Here is a 21,905-nt window from a genome sequence, read left to right on the forward strand (position 1 = left end):
GCTCTAGGCACAAAAAAGTGAACATGAAGCGCTAGATAGAACACGGTATCCAACAATGGTGGCGGACCCATGACGCCAGAGGTCATGCTGCCGAAATTGATTGGTGTCATATGAGCCAGGAATTTCATTGTAGGGTATGATTTTCCAGTTAGTCGTTCACATTCAAACGTACGCGGCCATCCCAGAATCAGTATACGTCAACGGACGAATAATTCGAAGTCGGATGTTGTGGTGGTGAAATGAAGATTCGGCTTCGGGCCTGCAGTGGAACCAGGCGCACATCCCCCCTAACCAGCTCGGGCAAGATGCCATCGGAGCGGGACCCTGCACAAGCCTCTCCCCCACCAGGCCACTCGATTCCCCTGCTTCCTCATCCAGCGTCCGGGTCCGGGAGGACCTAGTTGTTCATGAGCCCGGTGTCGGGACACTTCCGCGCGTGGCTTTTGCGGGGTATCGTTGGTGCGTAGTTAAATGAGATCATCCTGATGTCGCACCGCACCGTAGCACCTGTCGAGCAGGTCTCACCAAGGCCAACAATGGATGACCTGCTTGTTCGATCCTTAGATCACGGCCACCGCGCCGTGACTGACTGGTGCAAATCCCCTGTTTTTAGGGACAATCCCGGACTCTGATCTCCATCTCGTGCCTGCTAACCCTGACTTCCGCGTTAGTTCAGAGCCTAATTTCCTAGACTAAGAGAACGTCAAGGTACAAGATGCGCCACTGTCTTTTGAGTTGTTGGTCGCCCGCGGTGGTACATTGAAGGCTTGCCTTTGGTAGGGCACGGAGGGGCCGCTGGTGGTGGGGATATTGAGGCTGGGCGGCATTTGCGGATAAACGTGCCGTCAGAGGGGAGATTGTTTGATTGAGTCAGTGTGGGATGGAAAAGGGGCATTGTGTTTGTTGAGTGAGCACTAAAATGTGACTTTGAGCATCTATCTAGAATACTTCTTGAGGGTGTTTCGAAATTCTATTTTAAATTCTCAATTTGGCAGAGAAATCATGGATTAAAATACCAGCCTCACAAGTTAATCGCTACACATTGTCCTAATGCCTCGAAGGATTTTGAGAGATTCGGCATCGGAGAACGGTGTAATATCCGGATCAGTGATGATAGTCTGAATATACTCTAGTGTGCCCCAAATATAAGCTCTAATTTTCATGATGGCCCCCACATGCTCAGAGCCTTCCCCATGACCGGAAAATTTCTATACTGTACCTATACAGCAAAGTCCTCCAGGAATTTAAGGAAGTTATCTGCCACTCGGCGCAAACATTCAAATAACGCTGAGGGTTTTATTATTGTTGATGCGGGATAATTGATACATTTTGGCATGAAATATATGTGGTATCGTAACTGTTCAAGAGTAGGAAAAACCGTTTAAAAATCTTCCTGAAAGGCCACACTGACCAGTTCAACCTGCAGGGGGAAACGCCACCCCCGATCTTTAAAGCACTAAAGTCAACCACATCAAAGTAATAACACTATAATCAGAGCTTGCGCTTAATAAGTGCATGGCGTGAACGCCTAGTGTAAGCTAAAACACTTAGTATGGGTGGCGCCGAAAGTCAAACCAACTCTACAAGCCTCCAGGTCATCGAAATGGTGGCCTGAATCTTGAGGTATATTTGAGAACTTGATGCTCGACCAATACGAGTATGCAGCTTACAATAAACGGCTCGTCATGGCTTCACTTCTGCCAATCCATTTCTCGATCTGATTCCTGTCGCGAGGCTTGAAGCCCACTTTGAACGGCTTGGGCATAAGCGCCAAACTAGTTGGGACGGCAGAACAGTGGATTGCATCGAGGATTTGGCAGTCCTTAGGACCCTTGGGTGGGATAACCTCAAAGGACATGATGAGTCGAACCAGAAAGACGTAGAACTCCCGGTTAGCAAGTTGGTACCCGGCGCACGTGCGTAGACCAGCACCATATGTCGGCCTTCGCAGCAGCGGAGTCACCGATATAGCGCTCTGGTATGAACTTCTCGGGATGCTTGAAGTGGTTGGGGCCGTAGTTGGCGGCGTAAGTGTTCTGACCACGTTAGCGATTGACGTTGAAATGAATATGTAGCGTGCGAATCTCAAAACTTACTAGCGGGAATGTGGTACCGGCAGGAGTTTCAACGCTGTAGCGATTGCCTTCTTCTGGCTCTCGCGCGACGTATACCGGGGCGAGGTGTCAACAGTGAACGATTCCGAATTAAATACCGCTTTCCCATCAGTAGAGATGATCTTGTGGAATGTGTGTAGGATTGGCAAGACATCATGGCGGTCTGCTGGCTGGTCCGAATGTCTTTGGCGGGTTCGAAAGTATTCGCGAGAACGGTGCGCTGTTTGGGGTCCTATGGTTAGTATTTCGCCTGCCGGGGAAGAGATAGTGATGCTCACCCTGTTGCCCGTTCGGACTTCCGTACTTCTTGGCTAGCTTCTGGGCGGCGGCATGGTGGTAGCTACCGAGTTGGAAGAGGTTTCCAAAATTGGCACGCCCGGGACTTCCGGAAGCCCTTTGATCCTCGGAACATCTGTCGAGTTGAGATATCGGATAAGTAAGTAAATACCGACGGTCGGAAGACCTAGGACAAGTCGGTAGACATGGTAAGCATTCTTGAGTTTGAGCGAGCTTACTCCTAGGTTGGTGTGAACGTAGGTATAAAGAGTCAAGTGTAAGACTTTGATAGAAAGGAAGGAGGGGAGGTTGCGAAGGAGATAAATACTTAAATAGGAACCACGCAAGAGGGCCGCAGTGAATTAAGATAAGGCAGCTTCTGCTAGCGGTGTAACGGTTGAATGAATAAGTTATTGAGCGTCTTGGTTAGCCCACCCGAAGATAACGTCTTTCGGTGAGGTTATCTCCAGGTGGTTTAAGGAATCGGCGATGAGTATGAAGGACAACTATCCGGACTTGGAAACAAGTTCCCAGCTTTAGAAGAGGTGGCCCTTGAGTTGATAGGAGCGTCTTTTGAAAAAAGCGCTACACAGATGCCCAAAATCCTCAAAAAGGCTTTACACATAGTCTGGATATCCGAAGACAAATAGAAATTAAATAGGTAAACAAGAAGAGGAAAGTCTTTACTGGTTATCTGAACGCCGTTTGGAAGTGTCGGAAAAAACCCATCCCTGAATTTAGAGATGATGTAGGATATATAATCTTTGTGATTGATTCTTTACCGTTGGCACAACCTTCTATTCTTAAATGGCTCCTAGTTTAGAAGAACATCCACGCTCGGGCAACCCTTTTATTCCACGACTATGCTGTAGCTTGAGATGCAGCTTCTCTAGCCCTATGCTAGGGGCGAGAACCTCCCAAAAAGGGCATTAGAGAAACAATCCGACCGCCCTCGTGACATACAACACCTGGCTCTTCATAGCTTGCTCCTAGGCTCAACAAATAGCGCCTCCCCAGTAGCAAATACGGTCCCTTGACCATCCTCAACAGCTCCTACCAGCCACGCTTTATTGCCTTCTCTCTTTTCAAACTTGGCAGTACATAGAACAACACCGGGGGTGCGCACAGGCTTCTTATAATTAACTTTAAGATCTATGCTCAGTTAGCAAGTTGCCCGATTGCCAGCAAACGAACCGGCAAACTCACAAGCCGTGAACAACCTCATGGGCTCATTGACAGACTCCTCGCGCTTCCGGCCCTGTTCTATTTCCAAATTGAGCGTCAACAGCACACCGATGACCTCGTCCAGCATGGTGGCCACGAAGCCTCCATGACAAATGTTCGGATGGCCATTGACGCCGTTGCCCAGGTCCACCAGCATCCGAACTTCTTGAATTGCTGGGGATCCCTCAGCGACTGCTTTGCGATGCATCGACAGCAACTTGCGGATCGTCCGGTCTGACTTGAGCGTCTCGGCAAAGAAGGAGTCTTCGGTGCTGCCCTTCGCTTGGCGGGAAGACGTGTTGCAGGGCGTCCATGTCGGGTCGTTTATCAGGTTGGCGCACCAGGGGATCTTGCGGAAATGGAGCTCGTCGGCGGAGGCCATTGCTGCTGCCTCTAATTGACGTGGTGAAGCATCAAGAAAGGCGGAAATTGGCCGCCGTCATGTCTTGTATCTTCCTCGTGGATCGATTTGCCGAGGTCGGGGGAGGGATAGGGCTCGTTGATGCGAGTCAAGGATGAGAGGGGTAAAATTATTACCGCTCTTTGGAGGATATCTCTTGGATGCCTGCAGATGGTTTGCTACAGTTTGAATATAGTTGTAAAATATATTTTGTAGAACCATATTCAACCAAAAGACCAATAGAAGGCATCCTCTTCAATGAGTTGCAACGGCGCTTGAGAATGTTTAGAATAGCCCTTCATGGATGCTTAACTGCCGGCATTACGATTCAGCCTTCTGCTATCGATAAGCCGACCTCCACGTTTTTTCCTGATAGGTGGGGATGTTATTGCTCAACCCAACCATCGTCATTCCTTCTACTATATGTCTATATCTATATCCCGCTTCCACAGCCAGCGAAAATCGACTTCGTCAAGCCCAATTGTTCTCCTACTCGCAAAATGGCGGACCTCGACCTCCAAGAAATCCATGACTTCCTCATCACCATCGCCCACAAGGCCGGCGAGATGATCACAGCTGCCCACCCCAGCACTGGAGCTGCTGGGTCTAAGAAGAACTGTAAGGCCTCCAATTCAGCTTCAGGATACCTCCAATGCCCTCTCTAATCGCACATTGGCACCCCTACCGCCCTCCAAAACACCTCCAACCACCCGACTCTCCGTTCCTTTCCGCTAACTCATCCCCCCCTCCCAGCCGCTGACCTCGTCACCGAAACCGACCGCGCCGTCGAAACAATGGTCTCGACCTCCCTCAGCGAAAAATACCCCAACATCGCCTTCATGGGCGAAGAAACCTACACGCCCAACACACGCCTCACCCCCAGCCCAACCTTCATCGTCGACCCCATCGACGGCACCACCAACTTCGTGCACCACCACCCCTACGTCAGCATCTCCCTCGGCCTCTGCATCAACCTGCTCCCCACCATCGGCGTCGTCTACAACCCCTTCACGCAGACCCTCTACACCGCGATCCGCGGCCGCGGCGCCTTCCTGAACCGCACCACCCCCCTCCCGCTCACCCGCCCCGCCCCGCTGACCGACCTGAGCAAGTGCCTCGTGGCCGTCGAGTGGGGCTCCGACCGCTCGGGCCCCGACTACGCCGTCAAGACCCGCACGTTCGCGCGGCTGGCGGCCGCGAAGCAGGACGGCGGTGCCATGGTGCACGGGCTGCGGTCGTGGGGCTCCGCGGCGCTGAACCTGTGCGCCGTCGCCAGCGGCGCTGTCGACGCGTACTGGGAGGCTGGGTGCTGGGCCTGGGACGTGTGCGCCGGGTGGGTTGTGCTGAGCGAGGCGGGGGGCCTGGTCGTCGATGCGAATCCTGGGAACTGGGAGCCGAGTGTGGATGGGAGGAGGTATTTGGCGGTGAGGGGCGGTGAGGGCCAGAGGGGGATTGTGGAGGAGTTTTGGGGGTGTGTCGAGGGGGCGTTTGAGGTTGGGAGGGAGAATCCTTGACGTTGAAGGGAGACGTTGGATGGGTTGACGGGGAGACGGGTTGGGGGTGCCTTGGCACCCCCTTTGTATATATAGAGCCTTCGGCTCTACCTCCTTACGATAGGCAACCTTATACAACCTCAACCCTATCCACTTCTTTTCCTTCGACTAGTCTTATTAAGACTTATCTCGTTCCCTTTTCTCTTCTTTAGGTGGTGGCCTTTACACTATTATAGTACTTTAACGTCTTCTTCTAAAAAGAAGCTAATAAGCTACTTAAATACTAACTATATAACCATAAGATTACCCTTAAAGAAGGAAAGTAGCTAGGGTTTAGGCCCCTATATAGTACGTCTTAAAATAAGCTTCTTATCGTATATAAATGCCTAAACAAGAACCTATCAAAAGGATTTATCTAAGCTAGCTCGTCCCCAGTAGCTCTCCCCATAATCTTTACTAAGAAGCCTAGCGGAGGCCTTCGCTTCTACATCTGGACAATATTCGTAGGCTAAAATTTAAACTACCCGGCAAGTAAAATTAAATACTGTTAGTGACGTCAATTGGCTACCAAGTGAAATTGAATGCTGTCAATTACGTCGATTGGTTGCCAAATAGCTGTGGTTGACGTGGTTGACGTATTTAACGCATTTGATGTTCTTGATCGCGTGCACGGGCCACAATTCTAAGGACGATATCGATGCAAGGGATATTACGACTTCTCACTTAACTTCTTTAGAAAAAATTGGTATTTTTAGTAGTGGCCTTCTATAATATTTTATCGGCATCGCATTATAACGTATTCGGTAAGCAAGTGGCCACCGCAAGCATGTGGCCACCGCACCAAAAAACCCAAAAATCGGTTTTTAATATCTTAACAACGACTTAATAATAAATTATATAAATTTAAATTTGGACTTTCCCACCTATTTTAAGACCTCTATTAAAGTTTTAAAGTAATTTAATAGGTGGTTCTTAAGATAAAATAGTTAGGCTTAAATTTAAGAGCTAAATCTTAATATATTTATAACGGCTTAACTAATTACTCTAAAACTCTAATACAGGTCTTAAAGTAAGTATGAGAGTCTAATTATAATTTTTTATAATAATTTTTTAAGCCATTGTTAAGATATTATGACCGATTTTTGGGTTTTTTGGTAAGTTTTTGGGGTGGCCACATGCTTGCGGTGGCCACTTGCTTACCGAATACGTTAGACGTGTTTTGGTAGGGCTTACTAATAAAACCGCACCAGCCGGGGTGCGCGACCAAAAGCGCCAAAAGCGCCCAATACGAAAAGTGACTTCTGCCGTACGAAGGGGCGATTAATCTACATACGGCTAGTAGGAGGCTTGATCGACACGCGCTTTCAACTACAAGGGGGCTACCTGAGCGGGCTGCCGCCCTCCCTGCAAGTTTTGGGTAGCATTATAGTCGAATCCACATTATTTTCGTAGGGTACTACTATAATGCTACCCAAAACTTGCAGGGAGGGCGGCAGCCCGCTCAGGTAGCCCCCTTGTAGATGTGCCAGGATGGTGGGTGTACAGTCGGTTGCAAACCCAGCCACGCCAAGACAAGCCTGAGCATGAGCTTTGCCGTATAGGGTAAGGCTCAGAACTAGGCTAGGTCTGTCCGCTCAAGTCAGCCACGCTAGTGGCAGTGCTAAAGACCAGGCTGAAGTTCGATAAAACCTCTTACATTTGAAGAGACTGCAAAAGTTGCGATAAACTCGTCTCTCTTTTCGTACCCGCTACTAAAGACTGGCATGGCATCTTCAATTCGGCCAGAGCCCAGCAAAATAAAGTCGTCTGGCGCCTGTGGCCGCTTTTGTCGACCTACAGACGCCATGGCTTTAAGTTGGCGGCAGACCACGGCTAACCCAGTCAGATTTGGGAAGCCAAAGCCGAATCGGCGATCTCGACTTTTCTGGGGAGAAGCCGAGCATGGCTGGCGCTGCAAATATAAGGGGGTCACCACGAACGGGGCAGACGCCCTCCTTGCTAGTATGTTTTCAAAATAAGCGAGCCCTTGCAAAATGGTTGGGCTGTATTATTCTGCTAGCATACTAGCAGGGAGGGCGTCTGCCCCGTTCGTGTTACCCCCTTGTATGTCACTCACAGCCCACACATGGTCATGTCAATGGGGCTCAGCGCTTGGGATGGGCGGGAACCTGGGAACCTCGTATTTATTCGGCCCTGTGCCAGTCCTTATAGACCTTTGAGCCCTCTCATGGAGTAACCCGAAACGCTCGTTTAGTCATGACTGATCCCATCAGTGTGACTGCAAGTATTATAGGAATTACCGCCGCGGGCATTAAACTATCGAGAGAGCTGTACACTATCTGCGACACCATCGGTTCAAGCCAAGCCCAGATTGAAGACCTTGCCTGCGATCTAGCCTCCTTCACCTCGATAGTGAATGAGCTAGAAGCGATATTCAAATCGCCCAAGCCAATCCACAGCGATGCCCTTAAGAAAAGTCTCTCGGATGTTCTTGACAAATGCAGGTCTCTGTTTCAGAAGATCAATCGGATGATTGGCAGGACTGAGTCGGAAGGCGAGTCCACAGTACGACTTAAAACCAGGGTAGCGTGGGTTTTCCGTGAGACAAAAGTCCGCCCGATTAGAGCAAGCCTCGAATCCACCAAGCAGACATTGGGGCTCATGTTGCACACTTTGAAATTCGCTGCAGACGAGTAAGCTCAACACAGAGTCAAGTGAACAGCGATACTTAGCACCCAACAGACTCAAGGACGACCAGAGAGAACGCCAGATCCTGGCTAACCTGCTTCGATCCCAGCAGCGATCACTGGAAGTTCTGCTAAAGCTCGAAGAGGCGGCGGGAAAGCAACAGAGCACCGCACGTCCAAACCAGTCCGGAGATGACGTCCAGTCCAACCCAGCAGCGGCCCCGAGCCTTGCAGAATCACTCCGAAGCGCAATGCCTCCAGCTCTGCCCCGGGCAAATGGGGACCAAACTGCGATGTTAAATGGTTACAGGCCGCTATTCGAAAGGTCGCATAACCCTTATGGAAACATATCCACGACAACAGCAGCAACCTCGGATAGGTTTACTCGGCCAGACAGCCCGCATCTGGCATCAGCGTCAACGTCACCAGCTGACCCGCGGTCAGCAACACCAACAGATTGGAGATCGAATTCTTCGCTTTCGCAACATTTTAGCGAAACGAACTTGAAATCTCTTTATCCAATCTGGAAGGAGCGTGTGCTGGACAATGTCGATACTCTCTTGCAGGCATGGACTCAAATTGACATCCCTGTGCATGAACTACCTGGCGACTCAGCTGTTCCTCCACGCCCAAAATTGTCAGACGAAGAAATCAAAGCCGCTGAGAAGAAGCGCGACTCTTTGGCTCAGCAGCTCGAGGAGTTCGCACGGCGTCAGAATATAATTTCAGGTGACAGCAAACAGTTCTCTGACCGTAGGAAAAATATCGAAGATAGGCTCCAGAAAAGAAACAATGGGTGGTTAGAGATTAACGATGTCGCTCTGCAACGTCTAGAAAAGGAAGTCGAGCTCTTACTCTCCAAGGAAGCGGACTGTGCAAAGAGAATTGGAGAGTATAAAACGGAATCAACAGCTTTGACGATCGAAATGGACAAAGTGTTGGACGCCATCAGGCTGGCATCTGTCGAATCCTCCAGCATGGACGATCAGCCACAATCTAGTACCCCAGCGATTGCGACGTCCATGCCCTCTTCGCATATGGCACGTCCGTCTGCTCAGTCTTCGAACATCGATGTCACACCGCAATGGCTCAAGGAAGGTCAGCGTTTCAATGATGACTCAGATGCCGAGGAGCAGGACAATCTACCTTCGGATACAACTGATCAGTATCAGAAGCCACCGACACAAGTAGAACCGGCGACTGATGACTCACACCCCAAAATCGACAATATCATGTGCATCCGACAAGCTTTTAAGCCACCTCAGGCATACAGAGGTGGCTTGGATATCTTCTCGCACGTCCTTAACTTAGCGAGATATCCACCGCTGTGGTTCACTGCTTCTCAAGATGTGTACAAGTTTCATCTCGGAAAAACGAAGCAGTGCTTCTATGTTATTGAAATGACTCCGCCAGATCTTTCATCTTCTAACTCGTCGCGTGTTGAATGGACAGTCATTGGAAAACCCTGGGCGCACCCTAAAGCATTGAAAACGATGGGATGGTCCTATTACGAAGATTCGGTAGGATATATGTGGATTGAGAAAGAGCTTAGTTCGGTAAGTACGCTCATTCTGCGGGATGCTATTTCAGATATTCAGTGCACCTAACGTTTGAACTCCATTTTAGTACGATATTGGAAAAATCTCAGAGCTCTCATGCGATTTACTAGATCGTGCGCTCGCCGTTTCCTCCCGTGATATTATGCGGAAGAGATCGACTGATAATGAGACCGGAAAACAGAGAGTATTCTTGAACTCAATGTTTAGTCCTGAACCGCGGAAATCAGACACTTTATTCGACCATCACAGTGCCTTCTTTCACGACAACGACATTGATGTCCGAAAGAGGAATAAGTCTAGAGCAGACCGAGCAAACTTCATGCGCTCAAGCTCGTAACTTACCTGTTGTAGTTTTGATAAATAACGGATAATACATACATGCAATTATACGTTGCTACCCTCGTGGTTACTTGACTTTTAATGCGCTTTCACTTTGTCTATTAACGTAATGGTCTCTAATAGTACTTACTGCTTGTAGAATAACGTATTCCATGAGCGAGTCAGCCATACAAGCGAGCGGGCAGTCCTATTTTCTTACCAAAAAAAGAGAAAAATCGCATCTTAATATCTCGACAACTGCCTAATAAAAATGTCTAAAAATTCAGAATTATCGTCAAGTTGCAAAAGACGCATCGCCGAACCCGAACATTAGGGGGCTTGTACGTGTAACATTTACGAGACAGCGAACGTAAAGGTGTCAGGGTCAGAATCTATGACGTAGCAAGAAGGTTGGCAAAGTGGAGAAACAGACTACGTACAGTAAAATCTCCTTAGTACGATACGGGGTATATAACGATAACCTCTATATTACGATTTACACCCCTTAATCAAGCCTTTTTTGGTGCAATATTATGATAATCTGACTTTTGGCAATATCGTTAAGCACCTACCACCAATATCGGTATAACCAGAGAATTTATACGGGAGAGGGCCCTGTTTAGCCCGCGAGGTAGATATCCTAAGCCTTTTTAGGCATTAAACTCCTTTTTTTCCTACTTATTTACCCAACACGTAACTCTTAATATAACAATACCATTAATATTACGATACGCTCGGCCGAACAAACGGTATCGTACTAAAGAGATTTTACTGTATTGATGTTCTTCGAATCGGTGCAAGGGATAGAGCATTATTAAAAGCATCATCGACAGCACGAAGCAGAGCGAAAAACGGGTTCGTAGCTATCAAACCCCCATCATGAGTCGTTAGATGCCGAAATGTACAGTGTACAATATACAACATGCCACCCGCCCCGTTGTAAATGCCATTACCCATATTGTTACTTTTGCCGCATCTCTCCAAAGTCTACCCGTTCTTCGCCCGCCTCCTTGACATCGACCGCTTAAACCGCTTCGACGCCGCGCGCCTAATCCCACCACCAGTCGTCTCCTCCTCCGCCCCTGTCCCCACTCCCTCCTCTACCATCACCGCCGCCGCTCCCTTCGCCCCCGCCTTCGCCATCGCCGCGCGATTCAACCTCGCCATATCCTCCACATGCAGCTTCCTGCGCTCCGCGCGCCTTGCATCGATCGTCTCCTGACTCAAATGGCCGAACCCATTCCTGCGGCGAAAGCACGCCTCCATCAGCGCATTCGGGTCGACCAGGCGGCGCGGGACGGTCTGGATGACCTGCAGGATCTCCATGTAGTCCGAGATGGCGCGGATGTCCTGCTCGCCGACCTTGAAGATGGCGAGCGAGATGCGGAACAGGGTCTTCGAGCCCTCGTAGAAGAACGAGTCCCACACGCGCAGCACCGACTCGATCGGCAGGTTGCCGACGAAAAGGGACATGAACCAGGAGGTTGTGGCGAGAGAGATGGTCGGGAGGCGCGCGGAGGCTGTCATGGTGTGGGTTGGGCCTGAGTTGAGGAGGTGCATGTCGTCGATTTTGGCCCAGACCGCTGGCATGCTTTCGCGGATGCAGCTCATCAGCACGCCCATGTCGACGTTGGCTTCAAGCACTTTGCTGTGTGTGCCGGGGAGGTGGATCGTTGTGATGATGCTGAGCATGATGAAAGCTTTCTCTTCGTTTTCGTCGAGGAAGAGCAGGAGGAGCCCGGCGAGAAAGTTAAGGGACTGGCAGTAGCCGATGTTGGGGTTGTAGACAGCGAAGGCTTGGAGGACACGGCGGAGGGAGCACAGGATCGAGGTTTCGGCGTTGACGAGCGTGTCGTCGCTGTCGGTGCTGTCTGCGCTGGGTATGGGGTCCGGTTTGAAGCGAATGTTGTCCGGGAAGGTTCGATTGAGATCGCGCTCGATGATTTCTCGGTCCGTTTCACTTAGCCCTCCTTTGTCTACTTGCTCGACTAAGTCCCAGTAGAGGCCAGGACTCTGCGCTAATTTTCCAGGACCCCCGGCATACCAGAACCAAGCTGCGCCTCTCCAATCCGGAGGTATTCCTTTTCGTATGTATCGTTTGACTTTGTCGGATTTAGGGGGGAACCGGGTCGGTTTCTCTGTTGGTAGGTTGTACTGCTTCATCAAAGCCATCCATTTTTTACGTCGGCGTGCAAGATATTCTACGTAGTTCTCGTTCCACGTGTCATACTGGTCTACAGTTACATTCTGAGTGGCTTTCTTGAACCCGTAGCGGTCACGAGGTACTGGCGTTAGAGATTCTCTGTCTTGTTGTAGGGATGGCATTCTACTGGAGATGATTTGAGTCGATGTTCGTATGTGAGGAGAATCAGCCTCGAGAAGATTCTTTCGTAGTGGTGGTGCTATCCCGATACTATCCCGTTCTACCATACCGGCAGAATGCCGACGCTGAATTGGCGGCGGCAGTTCCTGCGCCTCTGGGCTGGGTGTGAGACCAGCCTGAGACACGTAACCTTCGTCGGAGATATCGACACCCTCATCCACCACAGGATCGTCATAAAAACCCCCCACGTACATTTCGATCGCGTCTTCAACGCTCATGCCCTCTTCAGGATCTCCTTCAAGTTGGTTTGAGATACTTGCTCCGTTTTCGCTTATCGAGCTTCTTTTCGTCACTATACTGCTCCGCTCTGTCCCGCTGGCATCTAAGAATCCTGAAGAAGTATTCGTCCACCCTGAACGGAAGCTCGCTCGTGCATCGTCGTTACGTGTAACTGGGTCCCTGCGAAAGGATGAATGATAGCTATCACTGTCCCGGCCACGTGGCCCCCTGTCAGGCTTGTATGTTGTGGATGGTCCAGTTCGATTGGAGGCTCGAATTGGCGCATAGTCAGGTATCGATGTAGCAGTCCTTAGGGCGGGATGTAGTTGCATGTGGGACGAGGGATGTGAGGATGTTGTCTGACCACGGGCTCTATTTGCTAGAGGCCACGAATGGCCCTCCTTCGAATTCCTCCAAGAAACTCCCGAGTTTCTGGATGAAGCACCATTCCTTGAGCTTTCGTCGCCTACAGAGGGCGTGGCGCTTGGTTGCCGCGGCCTTCCGCTAGATGTCGAATAGGTTGGTGACGATTGCTCCGCTCTCGGGAAACCCTTTTCGTTCAATGGAGAAGAAAGAGGTGATAGGGTCCGTTGTCGTAGAAGTTGTGACGAACTCTTGCGGAGAGGAAGGTGCGGTGGGGGTATTGATTTTGGGAGACCCGCTGGCCTCGTACAATCGGGAGAAGGGGTTCGATAGCCTCTATCGTAGGAACTAGGTGATTGTGCAGCTTCAGCCAAAAGGAGTATTGGGTGCCGTGGGCGGACGGATACGGAGCTTTTGTTGGAGGCTATTGAGGCAGAATCGGCGTCTCTTGGAGAGGCAGGCGGCGTGAATTTGGCGTAAAGGGCTGTTGGGTAGGAGGATTCCGGCTCCGTGTCAATTGGTCCCTTTGGTGCATCTGATACATTCCCGGCTCCAATTTCTCCGTCTTCTGGATTTTGGAGGCGTGTGTTCATGGCTTAAGCGCGCAACAGCTGTCTCCCATACCACGCCTGCAGTTGGTGGTCTGCCTTTTCCACAAAGAGTTCAAGGTTCTGCTGAAGGTGGCTGTCTGCATTCCTCGTTCTCTCCGGAGCAATATATAATAAACAGGAGATGAATCGGCCGGGTGTGCTTGCATTGGTCTATGAACTAGGTGGAAAGATGACGGAGGCGGCAAACGAGTGGGCGGTTCGGGAGGAAGTGGTGAGAGTACAAGGTGCGAGATGCAAGGTGAAGAAGCGCGGAGCTCCAGGATAGAACAACGCTGGTTGAAGGGAGAGCCTCGGACAAAAGATGGCAAGATTAAGAGGATTGACCGGTCGCGGAGGGAAGGCCGGCAGCCCTGTGGCTATCAGGTGTAGGCGTCGTTTGCAAAGTGACTTGGGCGCTACGCAGGGATCATCTCACCAAGACTAACATCCCGTGTCGATGGAAATTTCCCGACAGATTATTTTTGTTATATTGCCAATTTCCATTGCGCCCATGCTTCTAACCTTTCTAGCCATTCCAGCCATTCTAGCCATTCTAGCCATTACTGGCCATGACGACACTGCCGGACTCCCCGACTCCCTGGTAAACAGAAGGTTAAATGTAAACATGGGGCTGGCCCGAGTAACCACGCGACGCGTCCAGAGTTTTGGTGCAGATCGCCTTGCAGGACTTCAAACTATTGCTTCAATTGCTCTCCTAGTCTTCACAAAGCAGATCTGGGAGGCATATCTAGGAGGCACATCTACTAGCAGGAAAAAAAAAGTTTTTTTTTCTTAATGTTACACGAGTCTGCATCAATTGGATCACTCCCCGGCTTGTTTGTTAACAATACAACATCCCGCAATTTGCGCTGGAAAAGGACACCTTCACAAGCTAAACGATTCTCGCAGTATCTCTCGACCAATTCCCAGGACAGCAAATTGTAAACACACAATTATTAACACGTTTTGATTTTGATGTCAGACAGTGGGTCTTTGACCATCAACCGGAACTTGCCTCGATGATTCCCGTCAATGCTTACGCTACAGCTCCCAGCGACTTTACTGCCGAAAACGAGCAAAGGCCGGCCCAACCATTGCGTTTTTTTGTACCAGGATCAAGTTTTCTTGTGGACAAGGAATATCATAGCGCATCTTCGGCTGCCAGAGCCAAGATCGTACATCGAAATTTCGTTGACGCCGTCTGACAGGTCTGCTCGAGTGCTGAAAACCCTAGAGGAAATCTTCGGATATCTTCGGATATCCGCTTCCCCAGGTTAATAGACGGTCGAGCTGTTTGTTCTGCATTTGATAAACAGACAGTGTGAAGAAGAAATGATGTCAAGGCAAATCCATGTTTATTCTGTGTATATCATCCAGGATATAGAATAGGGCGGAAGGAAAGTCATAACCAACGCCCATAATGCAGTTATAAGGAACGCCTTGAAAGTGACGAGCTTGCTATACCTCGCACCAAATATGATCTTAGTATGCTCTACTTTGCATATCGCTTGACCCAATCCCTAGCCGTCTTCTCAAACTCCTTCCGGTCGTCCTTGTACTCGTTTGCGATCGTGGGCTCGATTGAATCATCAGGATTAGGCTCTATGAGGAGAGTTTGGATTAAGTGGAGGACGGAGACGACTTTGTTCGGTGGCTTCCATGCCTCGGGACGGAGCATGCCCAGGCACATAGAGCCTTTGTCATCGTTGCTGACGTTCGGGTGGTAGATTTTGGTTTTGAAGCTTACTACTGGAGGCTTAAAAGGATATTCAGTAGGAAATGTCAGTCTGAGCTTAAAGTGGCCGCCCTAAGTGGAGTATGTGGTCAGCAGCGCCCAGGTAGAATTTGGGGACTCGGGGCCTTGCACTGACAGCGTAAAGCGACTGTTCGGGACCATCCATCAGGATCTCCCATTCAGTCATGTTCTGTTCATCGAAGTTTATTTTCATCCCCGAAGGGGTGTCGTTCATGCATTCTCCATACTCCTGTGCATCATGTTAGTTGGCGTTGCCTTGTGATGCAGGCGAAGATGAGGTCCCACTTTAAGGATTCGCTTCTTGGAGGCGCTCATCTTAGTTGTAGCGAGTTTTCTTAAGTGGTCAAGTTAGTATACGGATGGGGAGCTCAACGGAGCCTTGAAACTAGGTCGGAGTGGATCGGAAGTTGTGGTTGTCAGGCTCTGTGAGGTTGATGAGGAGTAATGGGCAGCGTCAAGTTTCCCGCTTTTATAGAGCTGTCACCTTGTGAATGACTTCAACCCGACAGCTCGCTGCCTGCCCGCATGCCTGCCTGAACAACGGAGCATGCCAGCTACCGTCTTCTCTTCATAGCGAATTCAGAAATATATATCAGCAACGCTGTTTCATAATAAATAACCGCTGCTAGAGGCGCTAATCATCATTCTCGAGCGATTTCTAAAGTCATTCATCTGCTTCACGATTGCCATTCCTCCTTGATTAATACGGTATAAGTACTGCCGCGAGCATTTGATGCTTTGGCTTACTGGGTGCTGTGTGCTGTTAGTAGAGCTGCGATTTCTGACGTTCTTGAGTGGTTGTTCGTGTTTTAGTGTTACATTTCCACTTTCGTCCGTAGTCTCACAGAGCAAGCAAGTCTATCACCAGTATGCCAAACAAGTTTGCCTTGGGACATCTCCCTGAAAATGCCCGCGAGAAGATTTTCTGGCTATTACTACCGGATAACCGCATCCTCTAGCCGTCAGACAAAATCACGTGGCCAACTGACTCTTTGTTGAAGCTTCTGGTGCCTTTTCCTTGCCCGCAGCTTCTACCGCGCTGGGTCTTCGATTTCTCTCTGATCACAACAACAGAGGTGTGGCAAAAATCGACCTAAACTTCTCTCTCCATTTGCGTCAAAAAGCCGTTCACAACGTATGTATGTATGTATGTATATTCTATTATGGCCATGCACTATCTAGGGTATGGGCCGTTACAGAGCGCTAACTAGATACTTCCTGCCATTAACATGCTTGCTCTAGTTTAGAAGCCAACTATAAGAATTATATATCTATTACCTAACACTATACTTAACTAAGGAAAAAAATAAAGGAAAGTAATATATTACTATTAAAGAAAGTTAAAGTTTAGAGGCGAGCCTAAGTAAGTACATCGGCAAAATATTGTCCCTTGTAAATGACCTCAGCTGCTAGAAGTTGGCGTCGTTGGCGGGCCATTAAGGGCATTAACCAACTTGACAAGCCAGCCTATGTTGAGTTCATTTGACACGCAGCCTGCGCGCAGCCTACGCATAGCCTGCGTAACCTGCGCAACCTACGCAACCTGCGCAACCTATATAACTTATAATTTTAGATAATAAAGGCTACTTTAAAGCCGTTTATAAAGCTAGCAAGATAAATTATATACACTTCTTTATATAATCTATTATATCTACATCTGCTACCTATCTACATTATCTACCTGTCTATATCACCTACCTATCTACATTACCTACCTGTCTGCATTACCTACCTATCTACATCGCCTACCTATCTGCATTGTCTACCTATCTACATCATCTACCTATCTATATCACCTACCTATCTACATTACTTACCTATCTACATCGCCTACCTATCTACATTATCTACCTGTCTGCATCGTTTACCTATCTACATCACCTACCTATCTACATCACCTACCTATCTGCATCACCTACCTGTTTACATCACCTACCTATTTACATCACCTACCTATCTGCATCGTCTACCTGTCTATATCGCCTACCTATCTACATTATCTACCGGTCTACATTATCTACCTATCTACATCACCTACCTATCTGCATCACCTACCTGTCTATATCGCCTACCTATCTACATCGCCTACCTATCTACATCGTCTACCTATCTATATTGTCTACCTATCTGCATCGCCTACCTATCTACATCTGCCTATAGTGTCTAATTCAATTCGGGGGAGAGGTCGGCCTAATTAAAGGCTCTAATTAATTCGAATTATTCTCCATAGCCGTTCGCTGGCTATACATTTAAATAGTAGTCATCTAGGGTGCCTCCCTAGGAGGCCTTAATTCGATTTAATTCGGTAATAGGCTCTAGATTAATTCAATTGATCGATTGAATCGTTCGTGGTGTTTACTAGCTAGTTGTTCGAACGGTCGTCGTCTGGTTCTAGTAACGGTCGTCTGCTAGTTCTGGCGACGGTCGTCTGGTTCTGGCGACGGTCATCTGGTTCTGGCGACGTTCGTCTAGTTCTGGCGACGGTCGTGGTTCTGGCGACGGTCGTCTAGTTCTAGCGACGGTCGTCTGGTTCTGGCGACGGTCGTGGTTCTAGCGACGGTCATCTAGTTCTGGCGACGGTCGTCTAGTTCTGGCGACGGTCGTCTAGTTCTGGCAACAGTCCTACCTGCCTACCTACCTGCCTGCCTGCCTGCCTGCGTCAGTGTCTGGTTTAATTTGGGGGAGGAGTCGGCCTGATCGAAGGCTCTTATTGATTCGAATCGTTCTCTATGGCCGTTCGCTGGCTGTACATTCAAACGGTAGTCGTCTGGGGTGCCTCCCTAGGAAGTCTTAATTCGATTCAGTGACGGGCCAATATTAAAGCTCTGGTTCAATTCGATCAATTAATTAATTAAATCGTTTGTGGTGTTTACTAGCTGGTCGTTCAAACGGTCGTCGTCTGGTTCTGGCGACGGTCATCTAGTCCTGGCGACGGTCGTCTGGTTCTGGCGACGGTCATCTAGTTCTGGCGACGGTCGTCTGGTTCTGGCGACGGTTGTCTAGTTCTGGCGACGGTCCTCTGCTGGCTGCCGTTCCAGTGCCTCCTAAGGTAGGGAGGATGTAAGGAAGGGTAAAAAATAAGGTGGCTGTAAAGGGGGTAACTTGGCAGAGGTACGTGCGGGGACCCGATGTAGAGCTTCAAGTAGAGCCTCCGTACGCAGAGCTTCGCGCAGAGCCTCGTGCAGAGCCTCTATATATAGAGCTTCGTATAGAGCTTCATACAGAGCTTCGTGTAGAGCTTCGTGCAGAGCTTCGTGTAGAGCCTCTATACGTAGAGCTTCGTATAGAGCCTTATGTAGAGCCTTATACAAAGCTTTATATAGAGCTTTATACAGAGCCTCTATGCATAGAGCTTTGTGCAGAGCCTTTATACGCAGAGCTTTGTATAGAGCTTTATATAGAGCCTCTATACACAAAGCTTTATGTAGAGCCTCTATACGCAAAGCTTTATATAAAGCCTCGTGTAGAGCCTCCAAGTAATAAGACTATAAGATTATATAAGATTATATAAGATTGTATAAGATTATATATAATAGTTAAATATATAGTATATAACTTTACCTTAATCGCACGTTAAGAAATATACAGTTAGCTTTTAAAGTTGTTAAGTAGGTTAACTGTATATTAAGTTAGTTAAATTATATATTAAGTAGGTTAATTGCGTGTTAAGTTAGTTAAATTATATATTAAGTAGGTNAACTNCGTGTTAAGTTAGTTAAATTGCATGTTAAGTAGGTTAACTGCGTGTTAAGTTAGTTAAATTGCATATTAAGTAGGTCAACTGCGTGTTAAGTTAGTTAAATTATATATTAAGTAGGTCAACTGCGTATTAAGTTAGTCAATTGCGTGTTAAGTTAGTTAAATTGCATGTCAATTATATAAAACGCGAAAACCAAAGTCTACCTAAATCTTATCCTGCGAATATTTTCCCAATATAGTTTTCAATGCCTTATATCCGTAGGGCTATTCTAGCGTTATACGCTTTTTAATTAGCAATACACCAGTAAAGGTACGTATAAAGGAGGCTTGCGGTATATTTAGTTAGATAATTAAAGAAATTCTTAAAAGTCTTCGCTTATTAACGTTGGCTTTTATACTCTTTATATCTTATATACTTAGGTATAAACGTCTAGTCTCCTTTATAAATTTAATTATAGCTTTAATTATGCTAATATCTAGCTTCTAGCGCTTAATTAGGCCGTTAATATTCCTACCTCCTTTTTATCTACGTAAGTAGCCTCTTAATGCATATAATAGATCCCCAAATTAATATCTATACTACTCTCTTAGTTTAAACCTCTACTATATCTACCTCTTATAAGAAAAAAGGAAGTGCTATATTAATTCTATAAGCCTATAGTTATATAACGCCGTCTCTAATATATTAATTTGCCCGCAAAGCCCTACTATACGCGTCCACGTTGCCGCGGGTGGAAACATTATCTAGAATCCTATTCCTCTTAATAGCCAAGTGCAGAGGCAATGGTAGAGAGCCGTCGCAGCGTGTGCAGCGCTGTTGTTCAACTCTGTAGTGATAAGCCCGCGACGCGTGCAAAGCATCGCCCTTAACAACACTAGGAGCCTCACTACCTCCGCTTAAAGCTCCTGTTCTACCATCTAGGGAGGCCCATTAAGGGAAACTAGGATACAAAAACCGCCCGATATACGACTACCTGGCTTGTAGCTAGGCCCGAAACTGGCCTTATCTAGCTAGTTGATATAAATACGTCCTAGGCGTATAATAGGACACCCTTAGGCTTGCACTAGCTCTGAGATTATAAAGTATACGCAATAAGGGCGTAGGGATCCTCTTTTTATAAGAACTTATTAAGGTTAACGCGTTGCAGATACTTTATACAAAACTTATTAAGGCCCTAAGGCTATCGCGAAGAACTTATTAAGGCCCTACCTAGAGAACTTATTAAGGCCCCTCTATAAGGGTCTATTTAGTATCCGGTTACACCTAAGTGACTTAAAAAAGGGTCTTAATAGGCGTAGTGCGCGCGACCTGGTATAGCGACAGCGACACAACAGCGACGCGACGGCAACGCGACGGCGACTAGACGGCTTAACGAGGTGGAAATATAGGTAAAGCTTTAGGCAGCGGAAACACAGGCCAGCTTTAACGGCCCTATGGCGTACGACTTAGTCGACTTATAGTTGGCTTATAGTCGACTCATAGGCGACTTATAGGAGGGTCTTAATAGGCGTGGTGTATGTAACCTAATACGTATATATATAAGGTGACTTATAGGAGGGTCTTAATAGACGTGGTGTACGTGACCTAATATATATATATAGGGGAGGCTATAGGGGAAATATAGGCTAGTTAGATAAGGACTTAACAGTTAGAGATATAGGTATAGCTTATAAAAAGAGGGGACATAAGCTTAATTAGTAGGAGGGGGGGAGTAGGTCGCCTGGTGCGGGACCTAGCGTCTTTATAGCCCCCCTCCTATAAAATACGGTTGGCCTGTTATAAGGAGACTCCTATAGGTAACGTGAAACAAAAACTAGTAGTAGTATAGGGTATTACGCCCCTATACTTTTACTAGCCTCCTATAAGGCGTAGTACATAATAGCTACTGCTAGCTCTAGGGACCTTACCCCTTAGCTAGGCTCTGACCCCTAGTGCACCTAGTAGGTAGGAAGGATTACGCCCTAGCTAGAGAGACTACTACGTAGCTTAAGAGAACGGATGCGTATGTTAGTATATTAATAGACGGAACTATTTGCCTTTAGGGCGGTACGCTAGTAAGATACGCTTAAGGAGTAAATAGGAGTTACTTAGGTAGGGGAGGCTTTTTTAGTCTAGGCCTTAACTATAAAAGGTACCTAAGGCTTCTATATTACAGGATATAGCCATAACACCTTTATAGGATTACACCAATAGGCATATAAGACGGGAGTTACGACCCCTGGAAAAGGCAGCTTATGCTTATACTGGCGGAAATAATAGAAAAGGTATAAAACTAGAGGCTATAGAAGGCTCTTAAGCTATATAAAAGCGTACTAACTCTAGGAGGAGACTCTTATATAGACTGCAGGGGGGTAGACTAGTACTTGGGCTAACCTATTATAAGATATCTAAAAGAACTGGTGAAACCCCCTATTAAGGTAGTAGCAGCTAACTGCTTATAGAAAGCCCCTAGGCCTTTAGGCCTAGGTTTGGGATAAATACTAGAAAACTAGGGTAGAGGCCTAGATAAGCAAGTACGTTAAACTCTACTATATAACCACCTGCCTAAGATATAAATATAGCTAGCTAAGATAGACACCAAAATATGTAATACTGCTATGCCCCCTACGTACTAATTAAGAAATAATGCTCTTAGTAGCTGGCATAGAGAACTATAATATACTGCTCNTAATATAAAAAGGCCTTAAGGCGGTTACCTAGTGGCTTATTAGTTAAAATGTGCTAAATTAGTTTTAGGTTATAAGGGAAATAGTAATAAAAGGTAAGGGGGCGAGCAGTAGGTGCCCCCTAGTAACTCTATAGTAGTAAAGTAATAGTTTATAA

The 21,905-nt window shown here is 47.6% G+C and overlaps 6 protein-coding genes across 6 annotated transcripts; 3 read left to right on the forward strand and 3 right to left on the reverse strand.

Annotated features, from left to right (window-relative positions):
- Positions 1–1,994: 1,994 nt before the first annotated feature.
- On the forward strand, positions 1,995–3,040 carry K441DRAFT_676060 (uncharacterized protein; the record flags this gene model as incomplete). Its single annotated transcript, XM_067650914.1, has 4 exons — positions 1,995–2,027; positions 2,100–2,351; positions 2,430–2,550; positions 2,925–3,040. The coding sequence occupies 4 exons, from the start codon at positions 1,995–1,997 to the stop codon at positions 3,038–3,040; spliced, it is 522 nt and encodes a 173-aa protein (XP_067505639.1).
- Positions 3,041–3,366: 326 nt separating this feature from the next.
- On the reverse strand, positions 3,367–3,996 carry K441DRAFT_686106 (uncharacterized protein; the record flags this gene model as incomplete). The annotated part of the gene is made up of 2 exons (XM_067651954.1): positions 3,367–3,542; positions 3,597–3,996. The coding sequence occupies 2 exons, from the start codon at positions 3,994–3,996 to the stop codon at positions 3,367–3,369; spliced, it is 576 nt and encodes a 191-aa protein (XP_067505640.1).
- A 377-nt stretch (positions 3,997–4,373) lies between these two features.
- On the forward strand, positions 4,374–5,859 carry K441DRAFT_695146 (inositol monophosphatase). Its single transcript, XM_067652788.1, has 2 exons — positions 4,374–4,632; positions 4,768–5,859. The coding sequence occupies exons 1-2, from the start codon at positions 4,515–4,517 to the stop codon at positions 5,526–5,528; spliced, it is 879 nt and encodes a 292-aa protein (XP_067505641.1). The 5' UTR covers positions 4,374–4,514; the 3' UTR covers positions 5,529–5,859.
- Positions 5,860–7,675: 1,816 nt separating this feature from the next.
- On the forward strand, positions 7,676–8,325 carry K441DRAFT_54564 (uncharacterized protein). Its single transcript, XM_067642820.1, has one exon. It carries the CDS (start codon positions 7,764–7,766, stop codon positions 8,202–8,204), a length of 441 nt encoding a protein of 146 aa, XP_067505642.1. The 5' UTR covers positions 7,676–7,763; the 3' UTR covers positions 8,205–8,325.
- A 2,373-nt stretch (positions 8,326–10,698) lies between these two features.
- On the reverse strand, positions 10,699–14,000 carry K441DRAFT_657481 (RabGAP/TBC). The gene has a single exon (XM_067648183.1). It carries the CDS (start codon positions 13,627–13,629, stop codon positions 11,059–11,061), a length of 2,571 nt encoding a protein of 856 aa, XP_067505643.1. The 5' UTR covers positions 13,630–14,000; the 3' UTR covers positions 10,699–11,058.
- A 1,118-nt stretch (positions 14,001–15,118) lies between these two features.
- On the reverse strand, positions 15,119–15,697 carry K441DRAFT_686109 (UBC-like protein; the record flags this gene model as incomplete). The annotated part of the gene is made up of 3 exons (XM_067651955.1): positions 15,119–15,433; positions 15,498–15,611; positions 15,668–15,697. 3 exons carry the CDS (start codon positions 15,695–15,697, stop codon positions 15,119–15,121), a joined length of 459 nt encoding a protein of 152 aa, XP_067505644.1.
- Positions 15,698–21,905: the final 6,208 nt, after the last annotated feature.

This window comes from Cenococcum geophilum (assembly GCF_001692895.1).
Source record: "Cenococcum geophilum 1.58 unplaced genomic scaffold K441scaffold_14, whole genome shotgun sequence".
In the NCBI taxonomy this organism is placed as follows: domain Eukaryota; kingdom Fungi; phylum Ascomycota; class Dothideomycetes; order Gloniales; family Gloniaceae; genus Cenococcum; species Cenococcum geophilum.